Source organism: Diadema antillarum, unplaced genomic scaffold (genome assembly GCF_040938485.1).
Source record: "Diadema antillarum isolate AM-2024a unplaced genomic scaffold, OU_Dant_1.0 scf00000180, whole genome shotgun sequence".
Taxonomy (NCBI): domain Eukaryota; kingdom Metazoa; phylum Echinodermata; class Echinoidea; order Diadematoida; family Diadematidae; genus Diadema; species Diadema antillarum.
This window is the reverse complement of record NW_027271069.1, coordinates 890,209-905,925: the sequence shown is the minus strand read 5'-3', so window position 1 is coordinate 905,925 and position 15,717 is coordinate 890,209. Positions and strand designations below refer to the sequence as shown.

The following is a 15,717-nucleotide window of genomic DNA, read 5'->3' as shown; positions in this document are numbered from 1 at the left end:
ATATTATTAGAACACATCAGTGAAAGTTTGGAGAAAATCGGACAATCCATTCACAAGTTATGAATTTTTAAAGTGTCTGCGCAGTCACTGCTGGATGAGAAGACTACTGCAGTGTATGATGTCACATGTGTACAACAATATAAGGAAAATATAAAGAGAATTTCACAAATTTTTATTTTTTGAAAAAAGTGCACATTTCCTCGACTTGTCGCTGACGTATGTTATGGGTAATATTATTCCACCTGCCTTCTGCAAGGAGGCAAGTCAAGCGTTCTTTTATTATGCGAGAAAAGTGAAAATATGTTGAATTTTCTTTATATTTTCTTTATATCGTTGTACACATATGACATTACAGGCTGTAGTAGTCTTCTCATCCAGCAGTGACTGAGCTGAAACTTCAAAAATTCATAACTTTTGAACGGGTTGTCCAATTTTCCTCAAACCCTCACTGATGTGTTCTACTAATATTGCTGCATTCGCTCAATCCACATGTCTATGAAGGTGGACTTGTCCTTTAATAATGACAACACTTTTCTCAGTATAGCACAGAAAGTACATGTACCGAAGTACGGAAAACAATATTGTAAATGGAATAAAACGATGGTCTGATAAATGAATGGATTATTATTTCCCTGCAGATACTGGAGAAGGCGAAAGAATGGTCAGAGCACAAGAGTTCATCGGGAAAGAAATATTACTACAACTGTAAAACAGAAGTATCACAGTGGGAAAAACCCAAAGAGTGGGTTGAAAGGTGAGACGTACCACAAACTGAATTGCCACTAAATGCAACAGTCTTCTAGATGTATGTTGATGGGAACTAGACTGTGTTGGATAATACCTGTTCGTTGCGAAGATGCTAGTGATCTTTTATTACTTATTTCTAAAACCCGTAATTTAAGCAAAACGTCAGCATTGATTGCTGTTATTCTTTGTAAATATTCCTCATCTGAGGTGAGTGCAAGAAGGTTCTTTGGGCATCCTGGAAAGTGAAAGGCAGTTACTTGAAATATTATGCTCTTCACAGTGCTTCCATTTTGGTTGCATGGAACATCATGTAGAGAATGTTATGATTTTAATTTATCTGCCGTCAGCTGCTGTCAAAGTACCATTTACTCAGTGTATCCAAAGCAAAGCCATCCCTTGTACAAGATGTGAAGTCATACTGATGATAGCAAATATATATTTTACTTTTACACCAACAGGGAGAAGCTGCAGCGGGCTGTGGGAAAGGAGAGACTGGGTACCAGTGACTCACCTCAGCTCTCTAATACTCCTAATATGTCATCTAAAGGTAATTATGAACAACTCACTTTCTGGTTGGACTATGCTGCTGCCACAGAATTTCTTACAGTTTGATAACTTTCATATGCTGATTTGTTTTTGCCAGAATTCATCGTTTCATTTAGAAAACATGCGTTGTCAATTGCATTTGTACTGAAGTGTGAGATGCAGAGAGGAAGGAAGACAACAGAACTGCATAGAGATTTAGGTTGTGGGTGCTTTAAAGTCAATATGAGTCCCTTTTATTCCACTGGGTTGGCGCGTCTTCCAAGTCTGAGTATTTTATGTTTTAAACTCTGGATGCATTAATGCAAAATGGTTACTGATCACATGTTTGTCTCGAGCAATGTGACTAATGTTGATAATTGTGTACTTCTTTTCCAGCTACATCTAATGACAAGCATTCCAGTAATAGCAAGTCTGATGGCGGCCAAACCCAGCCTAATGTGTCCGACAAACATGAGAAAGGGGCTGATGGCCAGTCGCATGAGAGGAATTATAACTCCAGCCTATCACAGAGCAAATCTCAGGCCAGCGGACTGCACACAAAGCCCTCTTCTGGGAACGCATCGTCAGCAAGCACCACCTCGTCAGCCAGCAGCCAATCACAACAGCTCAGATACGGAAGCAGTCAGTCCCATTCATCGTCGTCGTCATCTTCGTCGTCATCGTCGTCATCATACACAAGCAATGCACTTGGCCACTCCCTCCCCCAGCCTCGGTCCAGTGGCAACCATCAAACGCCAAGCAAGAGCAGCGGCAACCCTTCGTACCATCAGTCGATACCACGGGGGCAGAGCATAGATAAGCCCCAAACCAATCGAACTGACCATCCAAAAAGAGACCCACACGGGTCCCAAGGGGGGTTGTTCAAGATGGGCTTACCCCATGCGGGCAGCGTGTCTCTTGCAACTGACATGTATGGGAGGTTAAAAAATCTTGTCACTGTGTCACATCCACCCAAGGGAGATCGATCTGATAGAGGTAAGTATTGTTTGCCTTTCAAAGTAGAAGGAAAGAGAGTTTGTTTTAGGTTGTGTGTGTGTTTGCCGGTCTGTTTCCATATGTACATATCTTTGTTAATTTAATATCTAGCCATAGAAGGTAAAGATTTTAGTTTCTTATATTGAGAATTCAAAGTATTTTCATTTGTTGTATAATGAAAAAGCACTTGGCTTATCTCTAACTTTTGAATAGATTGTCTGATGTTCTTCAAGCTTCACTGATGTGGTTCTGCCAGTATTTGTGCAGTCACTCATATTTGGATTTTGCTCCCCTTTGTGTGAATGAAGATGCTTCTTCAAACAAATGTGTGATATGCATTAGCATCCACACCGTCATGTAATCCTAATTCAAGAGATGATTATAACCCAGCATTGAACTGTACAGTATTTTTAGATGGTAGGATGCATCGTTATACAGTATGTCAAAAAAAAAATTACAATCTGATTTTCGCATTGATAATACCCAATATGATTAAACTGTCCAAATGCTACTTCAGGGTCTTAAAATATAACATCTTAGCTCTATTTTGCAGAAAACCCCATTAAACTTTGTTAAGCGGTCACAGAGAAATGTGGATTGTTGTAAAGCATGTTATGAGTCTAATTCTTCCAAGTTTAGCACTTGGATGCTCTTGGAACTGCATATTAATGTGTAAACATAATGGACAGAACTTGGAGGGAAGAGATTCCTGACATGCTCTACAAAACTCCTCATTTCTCTTTGACCACTCAAGCAAATAGAATGGGGTTTTCTGTAAGATGTGCGCAATGAGTTATAGCTTCATACCCTGAAATCATATTTTGATTGATTAACTATCTTTAAAGTTATCATTGCGGAGGGTCCCGTTGTAATTTTTTGGGGGACATACGGTACAGCATGAAGCTAAAAATCGAACAGTTGCTCTTGTACATTGTTCTTCTGATTCATTCACCCCACCCAGACTCCCCCAGGATACAGGGCACCCCCTCTCCTGCTGGCACCCCATCGCCAGTCACGCCACGATTCCAGAACCAGACCAGGCATTTCCCCTCGCGGTCGCCCTCCAATGAACGGCACACCGGGCACCACAGCGAGAGGAATGATGAACTGAATGACAGTAAGTGTGCCGTAACAACCACACCCTGACGGAATCAAAGAATCCTCAGCAACCAGCCCTGATACATCAGTAAAAATTGTCGGAAAGTCTCAAACAAACTACTTCATCATACAGTTCTGATCTTTGAATGGAGATGCGTATATCAGTGTTGCGTCTGCAGTCAAGACACCTATTAGACTGTCGTACTGTCTATTTGGATTTCAGTGTTCTGTGCATTTCTTAACCCGTTGAGGACGAGTCCCCAGTATACTCGGACATGTGTTTATGGGAAATGCGTGTTATAGCAAAATCAGCCCATCCTCAACGGGATAATTGAATTTTGTAAGATACAATATAAGGCAAAAATGTTGGCTCTATATCATACTTTCCAAAGGTTTGCAAGAAAAATTGAACTTAGCTGATTACAGTCAAAAGAACACAACATTAAGGACATTACAGAATATATCTGTGAATTAATCTGCATACGCATGTGCATGTATCTATGTGTTATATCATTTGAGCTTTCACTTGTTGATAGAGTACACATTTTCTTCACTGAGAACATTGGTGAATAGACAATTCACTCTCACATTATCAACATATGAAGCAAATTCATTCATAGAACAGAGATATTTTATATCACCTCAAGAATAACACCCTTTTGATAAGGAAAATTTCATAATGTTCCTCTCATATACACTATACACTTTAGAAGAAATCAAATGTTTAAGCTTTGGAGACACAGCAGGGCAATTACATTAGAACAAACTCAAGCTTTTGTCATTTATAGACCATAAAGACCATGTATAATTTTGCTATTAATCCTTTGATATTCTAAATCTGCAGGGTTATCCAGTCAGTCACCATTGTCGACAGCGTCAATATCTCCAGCTCCGTCCCACCCTTCCCCAAGACTTCAGCAGTCTACACCAGGAGGTTCGCGTTCCCATCACCACGGGGCAGGAGATAGGACACCCCATACACCGTCTGCTGATGACAGGCAGAGAAAGAACCAAACAAATAGAGGAAGTTCTAATCACACCCCGACATCAGCGTCGTCATCGGTGACAAGTAGTTCAAGAAACTATTCACAAAGTAGAGACCGAGACCGAGAAAGGGAAAGAGATAGGGAACGGGAGCGGGAGAGGGAACGGGAGCGGGAAAGGGAGCGGGAAAGGGACCGTGACAGGGAACGTGACAGGGACCGGGATAGAGACAGAGAAAGGGACAGAGAACGGGACAGGGAGCGTGACAGGGAACGGGAAAGAGACAGGGAAAGGGAACGCGAGAGGGACAAGGAGCGGGAACGTGAACGTGAACGAGAACGCGAACGTGATCGCGACCGAGACAGAGAAAGGGAAAGGGAGAAGGAGCGGGATCGCGACCGAGAACGGGACCGGAGTCGGGACTCTGAATTAGCCCGCGATAGGGACAAGCAGCGGGAGAGGAATGTATCGGGAAATGACAAGACTGTGATATCAGAGAATAACTCCACTGTTGATAAACCACAAACAGAGACTGACAAGCAGCCTGAAAATCAGAGTGGTGACAAACCTCCTGCAGACAGCAAGGAGAAAGGAACCAGTCCAGATTCTAGGTGAGTCTTGATTATTCAAATTTTATGCAGTCAATTATCTGTAAATGGTGATTATGGTTATCAGTGAAGCAAACTTCCTGTCTCCTAATTTCCCACTGATCTACTCAGCCATGAATGTGTTGTGGTATTCACCCTCGTAATGATCTACTCGCCAATGAATAGATTGAGGTATTCACCTTGATTCTTTGTGCATGCCACTGTGCTCTTTGTAACGTGCAGGAGATAACGTTTCTTGTGCAAGGTACCTTTAAAAGCCTTTTGTCAAATGTCAGTTTGTGTGTGTTACCTACATTCATTTGATAATAATGATGATGATGATGATGATGATGATGATGATGATGATGATGATGAAGATGATAATGATGGTAATGATTAATAACACTTATATAGTGCTCAATACCGACATTTCTAAGCGCATTAAAATGGAAAAATATTGAATCAAAATTCAGCATTATGTACAAATAACATCAACAAAAATTAGGATTGAGTAAATTGGAAAGTTTGTCTCCTGTACACCCAAAGTGATGAAATCCTGTGACTGACTGTAGCAGTTCAATAAATTCCTCCAGTCCAAATCAAGCCCTCTGGGGCTAGTCTCCACAATTTCATCTGAAGATTCCAAGCTGTATGAGGATGACTTGTAATGATTCTTTCAAGTTTTATTGTGTTCTCTCCCAGTCTAAGGCAGGGAAGCCCTCATAGTAACAGAAGATTATGAAGATTATGAGTGATATGATGGAAAAGATAATTGACACGTTTGATAACTGAGAGAAATTGTAACATCTTGGATTTACATGGAAAAGTTATGACTTTGTAGGTTTTCTTTTCCTATTCATGAGCAGTCAGTCTACATGCAATGATGATTAAAGCCATGCCGATGATAATCAGTAAAATTGTATTCAAAATGCTGACAATTTGTGTCTGTCTTAAAATAGAGAGAAGTACTTCTATACTTGAAAAAAAATAAGGACAAATTAAAAAAGAAGCTTATATTCAAGAATTCTGTCCAAACTTATTTGCATAGAATTTGCATATTTTGCAAGTGTCTACAGCTATGACTCACAACGAGTTTTATTTCCCACACACATAATTGTAAAGTGTAATTGGATTATATTTTCCCAATTTTATATGTTGACTCAGTGTGACAATTTCTATAATGGTGCGTAGAAGGTCTTGTGCTGCTTATGATGTGGTTACATATTGCATTTACTGGCATGAGATATGCATTCATAACTAAGTACGCTGTAGTCTCTTACTACTGAGATGAACATTGTATACAAGCTTAATCAACTTCAGTAGCATCAACATTTTGTTGGTGAGGTAAGATATTTGTATTGATGTGGTATTCTCCAAGACTACTCCATGAAAATATGCTTCCAATGAGCTAAATTAGAGCACACTGGATTGTTTTTCCAGTTGCCCTTTGATAAAATGATATGTGACATGAGTACCATGGATAAAAAGTGCAGGGTCTGCCACCTGGGCTCTTACTTCATTCAGATATGAACCAAGTTCTAACGAGGAACCCTGTGACCTTCTACCATCAAGGGTTAATAACCTTTTTGTTTGTCTTAGTCATGTAAAGAGGTTAACAAATCTTGTTATCCAATGAGAGTACCTTGACGACGCATCTCCTGAGACGTCAATGCAGTATGTTTGCTGCGCAGTGTTTAGCAGCTCACCATCCTGCATGCACTCATACACTGATCTATACATACTCTGTCATACACATCTACAAGACAGATGTCACAGTAGCATCTTTCATCCTTTGTATTTTTCTTGCATGTTATTTACATCAGAGGACTGCAGATATTCCTGTAACAAACCACAATATTTTTTGGTTAAATGTAATGAAAATGATGTGATCGAATGTATAGAGGTACTACCTGTAACAGTGGCAAGGACTTGCTGGTATTATGTTTTCCTGTAACTCACATTTTTGAACATGCTTGTTTTGATTTAAATTCTAAGACAGACTTTGCTCAGTTGTCATATGGAGTTATTGTCATATGGTGCCATGTGGAGTTATTTTTGTACAGAAAGCACTTTTTGGCACAAGTGACATGATGTGCCTACTACATTATATATCTGCATTAATTCTTGTGCTGCAGCACATCCATAAATGTCATCATGATAAATATTGTATCTGTGACTGATATGTGACTGCAGATTGAGTGATAAGGTAAAATACAACTTTTGATGTAACAACTGTCAGATTACATTATGAAGTTTTATATAGCCTGGCACATTCTGTTAAATTTATTTGGACATGTCGAAGTTGAATAAAAACAAACAAACAAACAAAAAACAAACAAATGAGATGTTTTGATTGTGCCACCAAATGTCTGCATAGAATTTTCATAGAAAAAAAAAAGAATGTCTACAATCTGATGCAATGGTTTCACATTTCGGAACATGCTTGTTTTAAATTGTCAAATTTGTACAATCGAGGATTCAAGAGGTTGTGCAGTATTTGCAGGAAGAAAGTGTAATAGTTTTACTATCTGTGTTTTGCAATTTACTATTCTGGATGCTTCATTTAGATTTATGCATTACAAGATGGTAATATTTTGTTTGATATGTTGTCACTGTAAATCATGGAATAGTAATGTTGTTGATGCCAAACTACATGTAATACCCATCACACTGATATCTATGCCAGCTCCTACTATGCATCCAAAAAATTGCTGTTTTTGTTTTTGTTTGTTTGTTTGGAGTTTTCTGAAGCGCTGTAACTTATGCATGTAGCTTACCAGTGTTTTTCATGATGGCCAATGGCACTGTTTCATGCAATATTTGCTGTTCTGTTTGACCAGACAGTGGAGAAGATACCGGTACATGTATATGATGTAGTACACTGTAGATATGATTCTGATACTGGTAATCCTAGATTTCTCTCTGTGTTATTTTCCAAAAAAAAGATAAACTGAAAAGATACACAGAGTCTGGATGATAATAATGTTTTAAATGAAAGGAAGAAAAAAAAAGATATCATTTCACTATTTCACTGTGACCACTACTATAGAGCAATCTTTGAGGTCGATATTTGAAACCAAATTGTGTTAAAGATTATCCCAATAAAAGCATTTCACAAACTAGAAGGCTATTCATAGTAAATATACCCAGTACTTCAGGTGTCATGTTCATATCGTTATGTACCTTTTTCAAATGCATGGTTCACTCTGCCTTCACAGCCAATATGTATAGATACAGCAGAGAACATTGATTATCTAGTCATCTTGTCAATAATTTGGTGAATACCAAAATATGATTTTGTGTTTTGATTTTTTGATTTTTTTTTTTCCTTTTGCTGTAGAGGGAGCGAACATTTTTTTTTTTTTTTTAAACTGACTGAATAGTGCGATGTTGTATCCATTCCTTTCAGGTGCTTTTTGCTTGTACAGTCTGTATAACGCTGAAAAACTGAAGAATAAGCAATTGACTGCTATAGTGCACCATTGACGCCAATGACAAAGTACAATTGTACACTGCTGTCACCCCAAAATTTGTGGTTTTGAACATATTTTTACTGTTCCACAAATCGATTGCATTTCTGTAGCTCCACCAGTGAGGAAACCCAAGACAAGAAGACAGCGCAGACAGAGGGCAAAGAGGGCCCAGACCAGCCCACCAGTGAGCCTGCTCCGTCTGAAGCAGGGCCTGAGGGAAAGCACACGCTACTGCAGCTAACATCCTCACTTGCAGTACACCTGTCCGAAGACCTGACGAAGCATGTGAGCGGGTGGCCCTCAGACTTTGCAGAGAAACAGGTGAGTGTCTCAAGTCTTGGTGAACTGACGACACATGCCATCATGACATGACCTAAAGAATGTACAGTACAACTACAATCAGATTTTTGCTTTGATAACTGCCAATATGATTAAACCGTCTAACATGTGCTACTTCGGGGTCTTAAAATATAACATTTAGGGGGTGTTTCATCAACGTTTGTCAGCGCTAACTGTCAGCGCTGACCAATTTCAGCAAAATCCTTGGTTTTGATTGGCTGAGATGCTCTGGTCACTGAGCAAAATCGGACAATCCATTAAAAAGTTAAGAATTTTTGAAGTTTCTGCTCAGTCATGGCTGGATGAAAAGACTACTATAGCTTGTGATGTCACATGAGTACAACGATATAAAGAAAGAATAAAGGAAATTAAACATATTTCCATTTTTCTCGCATAACAAAAGACCACTCGACTTCTCTCTTTCAGAAGGCAGGGGGAACAATATTACCCTTAACATACGTCAGTAGCAAGTTGAAGAAATGTGCGCTTTATTCAAAAAGTAAAGTTTTGTGAAATTCTCTTTTTATTTTCCTTATATAGTTGTACGCATATGACATCATACACTGTAGTAGTCTTCTCTTCCAGCAGTGACTGTGCAGATACTTAAAATATTTGTAACTTTTGAACGGATTGTCCAATTTTCCCCAAACTTTCACTGATGTGTTCTACTAATATTGCTGCATTCTCTCAATCCTTATGTATATGAAGGTGGACTTGTCCTGTAACTTATTTTAGGAGACGTGTGCAAATACAATGAAGTGTGAATTGAAGGCTTTTGGAGTGTATGTACCATACCCTCTCTTCATCATGTGAGGAGAAGAGTGGAGATTATTTCAAGATATATGTATATTCTGATACTGATGGTGTCACAAACACAATTTGCAATAGTTTTTGCAATAGGTTGCCTCAGGTTGATCAGATACGTACATGAATGCCATGGAGGTGACGTGCAATGCTCATGTGAACGCTAGACCCATTGTTTTCTTCTTTTTAGGGTAAATTACATGTACCATGCCTCACAGTTTTGACTCAGGTTCTCTTTTTTTTGCTCTCTTTCCAGGCACTAAAGACAAATGAAGATTCGCATGTACTAGGAGCAGAAAGCAGCTCACAGTTATCTGTGGATCTGAAGTTTGCAAGATCATTAGTAAGGGTATCAGAAATTCAAGCCAACTTACAAGAAGAAAGGTGAGAAATACAACAGTATCGTTGAAAATTTGCATATTTTCAGTAACTTTTGTTTTCATGTGCTTGCTTGCTTATTCCAACATTTGGCAAAAAGATTCATCTGATTATTTACTTACAGTATGCTTTTTGTGTGGTCTTTCCTTCAGTTTTGATTGATAAGCAGATTAAGCAGAGTTTTGAAATTAAATGAGTCAAGAGACAGATATTGATTCATGCAGTGCTATTCCCCTGCAAAGCATTTGCAGAGTTATTTTCACCTGTGTGATTGGAACGTCGAAAGTGTAAACAAGAGATGGAGTACCGAATGTGCTTCAACGCTTTATTTTTATGTACCATGGTAGTTTGTCCTTAACAGGTGTACAGTCTGTAGTTGATTGAATATGATTTATTTGGCTCATCTGCTATGTTTACATTATTGTATGTTTTCACATACGGCAAAGATGATGTAAGCAAATGTTAGGAATGTGCAAGTGACGCATTTATGTTATGTACTGGTACTCTAATACTTTTTCTAGAACTGGTACTGGTACTGGTTTGTGTTATGTACTGGTATGTCACATAGTCATGTTGCATGTTGTGTCTCTTTTGTATCTTTCAGAGTATTATTCCTGCGAAAACAAGTGCTGGAACTGGAGAAGTTGAAGAATGAGAACGCATTCATGACATAGCAGCACCCAGATCGTTAGTCAAAAATATTCTAAGATTATTATATACAATATATTTTTTGTTACACTATTCAAAGATGTCACAGACAAGATTTGTGGAAATGTTAGTATCCATTTTGCCATTCTTGTTGTCAAAGATCCTAAGTCAAGCTTGTCCTTCTTGTATCCTTCTCTACGTTGCCTCCTCTAATGTGGAAAAAAAAATTATATAAACGTGAATAGGAAACTTAGATGATGCTTTAACATGCAACACTCTTATATGGGAAATTTTAAAGGGCTTCTCAATGTCACTTCATATGTGTTGTGAGCAAACTTTGAAACTGCAGACTCAAGGATGTTTTAGAGTGGAAGACTGAGTGGTGAATCAACACTCAATTATTTCAGTGTTATTATCGTCATTTTGCGTTCTGAGGATGTGTTTTGAGCAGAACTTCACAAGATAAAACAAAGAAAACAAAAATGTTTCCTCTTTCCTAAACTACATTCAGAGTGCCAAAAGTGAATGAGGAGACACGAACATCGGTATGCTATGTTCTAATCACTTTACATCACCTGTCTTCACTCTTAACTTGCACAACATGCCAACCTGTTCTAGAGAGACTAAAGTACAAGTACGGATAAAGACCATTTAGTCGTCAGTTTCATTTATTTTTTCTTCAGTTATTTATTTTTTTTCAGTATCGGAGGAAGTGTTGGCTGTTGCATTGTCTAATGATTAGTAAAGTAACAGAACAGTTTGAAAAGTGTACCGTAGAAGTAACTTTGGCAATTTTCTATGCGCCCAGGTGTTGATATGAGGTGGGACGAATGGCCATGACTGGCTATGATGCAGGGGAAAAGATAGGCAGGTGTGTTATTGTGTAATGACTGGAGGGATTCATTTGTCGCAAGTGTTGGAATTACCTGTGATTCAAGTCAGGCAGGATTCAATATCCCGTTTTAATGCAAAAACAAGAAACAAAAACCTGTTCTCTTGCTGGAAGGATTCTCTTGGTAGGAAACTTGGCTGATGATGGACATATCAGAAGTATACGCTCGTTTTATTTTCACCAATGCACTGTGAGTTTGTACTCTTGATAATGCCAGAGTGTTAGCAACCAGTGCATAAGTGGAAGAAAATGTTTATGGAGGCTTGTGTGCATACATTTCAGACTATCTATCTATTAGTGAATCAAGACTGAAGGTTTTCAGTTCCACGTAGCAAGCTTGGGTTCAGCAGTCAAACTGCACGTAGCAAAGATATGGTGTGTGTTTTTCATTCTACATGAGAACATTTCTACATGAGAACATGTCTCTTTCATAGATGATACTTCCTCAAGATTTTTCTGAATTTTTGTTTGTTGGGTCGTTTTGAGGAAAAGCTCAACATCAACTTCCTTCAGTCAAATGTGTAAATCTAGAGTCAATTTCTTTTGAAATTGTTACCTGAAACTTGGAGACCAGTTTTGAAAGCAAGAATTATCATGGCCTGTAATGGCAGCTGTACCATATTTCTCAACAGGAAAAAAATATATGCCCTTTCCGGAATTTATCTTTGGGGATTTTTCAGCAGCTCTTTGCTCTTCTATTACATCTGTTCAGTCATGCAAAGGCTTTATATCTGCATTTTGCCACTCCAGTGTGTTTATGCTTCTTCCCATACTTCATATGTCAAGAACTTTTTAAATACTTTTACTTTTGAGAGGATTCATCGATCAATTGCACATTATTTTTGTAGTTCCTGCATTGTCGCAGGATTGTCATTTGGGTGACAGAGGAAAATTGAGTCCTAATATATAACTCTTACAACCACAAGGTGACAGTTATGAAAATGTTGTGTATATTTTGGACTGTTGATTGAGAGACACGTAGAGCTGAGGTACACATCTGCTGTAGTTTGCCAGATAGTTATAATGTTCAGTGAGCGACACAAATTGTAGTTGGTCATGGTTCTTGTTCACAAGCTTTCGTGGTGCCCTCGAAAATTCTAAATATCTGTAGCATCTAAGATAAATGTAGCTGAAGTCTCTTGCTTTTCCTTTTTTTTCCTTCTTCATCACTGAGAGCATGCAAGAAGCTTTTTCCCCCAGTAATTATGACGCTATTCTACTTGTCTAATTTTTTAGTACCTTCTTGCGTGCTTTGACATAGTGGCAGTGATTGGTATTCCATTTGCATTGGAAATAATACAGTTTGCGTGGGAGACTCACATGGCTCATTTTTTGGTTCTGAAGGATGATGACCTGTGAAAGCTCGGTGTGAGTTTGGTATTCAAGGATGGTATGATCTCAAAGACTTTCTTCAAAGTATTGCTCCCACTGGTGTGTAAAGCAAGTTCCAAAGTGTTTTCCATAGGGTTGGGCAGCGATGAACACACAAGACAATCTTTTCAAATAGATGGTATGAATCCGTGGGACATAGGCGTTACAATGCTAATCAAATAATCAGATATATTTTTTGTTTAGGAATGTCATGTGCCAGTGTTTTGATCATTGATGTCTTGGCTGTACAACTTTTTTAATGTGGGTTACTTTGAATGAGATTCAACAAATTTTCATGGACTCTAATTGTGCACCATAAACAAGCCTTTGTAAGAATGAATGTCTTTCTGTTCAGATGGTTTCCAAAGCTCTACATGGGCATAAATGTATTGACACATCCCTGTGACATCCGTGAATGTTGTAGCTGTCAGAAAGGCAAGAGAAATCTCTCTGCATGAGCTCTCTTGGTCAAAAAAAGACACTTGGTGGATGACCCTCTGTCGGTCAAGACTGACCTTTCATTGTGTGTGAAGACCTGGCATTGATCAACCTCACAATGCCCTATATGAGGCTAGTAGGATTAATTCCCTAGTAGTGAACCAGTGGTAATAACTGTGGGTTTTTTTTTTAGTGTCTATTGGGTATGTGTCATGACAATCCATCCTCTCTTTCCTCCCTTCCATTCCCCCCCCCCCCAAAAAAAAAACACAAACAAACAAACAAACAAACAAAATAAATGGAAATCAGTTGATTACAAGAGAACCTGGGTAGTGCACACATCTTATAGGGAAATAATTTGCAGAAGACATTAGGCTATATAGGCATTTCTTTTCCCAAGTTGAATAGGATTTCCTTGCATTTTATGTCCGAAAACTTTGTAGCAAATTAAGTGTAATGTTAACAAATGATTTGATGGAGTCTACATTTTTTTTTCTTTCACAAGTTCTCCACTACCCTAGCTGATACACTGATAGTAGTAAGAACTTGGTTGAGATGTACTGGCTTGATGCATTGGTGTGGAGAAGAATGGGTACCAATGCGGTCACTGTGGCAATTTATCTCTTTGTAATTCTATGTGTTGATGTCGATGAAATTTGCTGCTTTTATCACTGACCCATGATGGACATTGATTGGTGTATTGATCCAGTCTACCTTTTATTAATGAAGCAGTGAAATGAAGTAATAATTCAAACATTTTCTATTTTCAGTGTTGTATGAGAAATAGTACACTGCATGTAGTCATTAATGCTGCATAGAATAATGCCTAATATGGGTTAAATTCTCAATTTTGAGCTTTCATGAAACTGATTGGAATGATATGATGGAATTGAAAGTAAGTGGTATTTTATTACTACAAAACATTCAAAAATTCATAACAATTGCATTGATGAAATGCAATTGTCAAAGATTCTACATTGCAGTCACTTAAAACAATAGGCATGGAGATAACTTTCTGGAACTTGAAGGACAATCTAAACAGTGCACTGGTCTATCAATGTATTCAAATTCTTTGTTGTTTCCATTTGACATGGTAGGGAACAACCATTAGTTTCACTTGCATAATTTACTTTCTTATTTCTGTGCCTGTAGCTAAAATTTGTCTGATACAACATTTATTGTTTTAGGTGAGGCAAGCCTGGTTGAAACCTCATGCAGGCTTTGGGGTTGTGGAAGTCCCTTGCAAAAGAAGAATATTGAGGATTTAAATGCATCCCTCAATTTCTTGGTTTAGCATATATGGTGTGTGATATGAATGTGTGGCATGTGTGAAGATATTCAAGAAAGTAATCAATTCTGCTTCAAAAAGATATGTGTACACTCACAGTGAACCACTTTGTGATCATGTCCCATTTATTTCATGCTTCCATTGAATGTTTGATATGGAGTTAATAATTTTGTGACTTACCCTTGGGTAAATACCATTGTCAGTTCACTGTGGCACTGACTTCAAATGAAAGAGGCCCCTATTATAGTACTTGGAATGACAAAAACTTACCTTCCTTGATTAGGAGGTATGGTGTGAAATGTAAAAATTGAACAAGTAAGATGGCTTTCCTAGCAATATGTTTGAGTAGGCACAATGTCAAGCTTAATTCTCATACCAAATTGTTACTCTGATTATGCCTGTGGTGTTCTGCGCTTTATGCCTTCTAATAAGTCAGGGAAAATTTATCCCTCTGCGAGTATATAAGAATGTAAATCTGTTACGTAATGTAATCTTTAACAAATTTTTGTCACCTCTCCAGACTTGTTTTTATTGTTTGTCTCTTTCTGCCATGGAAGGATGTTAAACGTGGCCTCTCATCCACCCTTTCGTGCACTCCAACCACAATCTTGACTTCCTTATCTTTCTTGTAATATCATCAGAACCTCTCTTCAAACCTGTTTCATGTGAGTCATCTGTTCTTTTGATTCACTGGAGGAGATTTTAAATAGAATTTGTGCAAAAATCAGTCCAGGTTCTGTGTTTCAGAAACATTGTGTGAAAGTGTCCTTGTTATTGCAATGTGCTGAAAAACAGTGAAAAGATATCCCAGTTAATCTTCATGTGTGTTTGCATGTCCACTCGGGTCACTTTATTAGATTTAGAAATCATGAGGTCCAAGTTCATTGATTGAGGTCCAATTCTAAGATATTTCTGTCTTGTGTGATGTTTTTGAAGGACTTGACATAATTTTGTTTTTTCAAACTGCTGAAACAGCCATTGTAACAGAGCTTACGGAACATGAACTTGATATGGGGAGGTACCTGTATCTCTTAGAGAAAGATAGTGGTCAGAGGGTTAAAGTTTGCTACATGTACCTACTGTATGCAGTAATTTGAATGCTTGTGGTAGTCTTGTTTGTTGGGGTACTGTACTCTGGATGGAATGCTA

General features: G+C 38.2%; 1 protein-coding gene across 1 annotated transcript in view; it reads left to right on the top strand.

The window, feature by feature from the left end:
* Positions 1-11,118, top strand: part of LOC139723067 (uncharacterized) — a 52,220-nt gene extending 41,102 nt beyond the window's left edge. Inside the window, exons 5-12 of the mRNA XM_071634341.1 lie at positions 639-754; positions 1,206-1,294; positions 1,669-2,268; positions 3,230-3,385; positions 4,211-4,961; positions 8,521-8,731; positions 9,810-9,937; positions 10,536-11,118. Of these exons, the coding sequence (XP_071490442.1) occupies positions 639-754; positions 1,206-1,294; positions 1,669-2,268; positions 3,230-3,385; positions 4,211-4,961; positions 8,521-8,731; positions 9,810-9,937; positions 10,536-10,605 (2,121 nt within the window). The 3' untranslated portion in view covers positions 10,606-11,118. The remainder of the gene's footprint in view (positions 1-638; positions 755-1,205; positions 1,295-1,668; positions 2,269-3,229; positions 3,386-4,210; positions 4,962-8,520; positions 8,732-9,809; positions 9,938-10,535) is intronic.
* Positions 11,119-15,717: the final 4,599 nt, after the last annotated feature.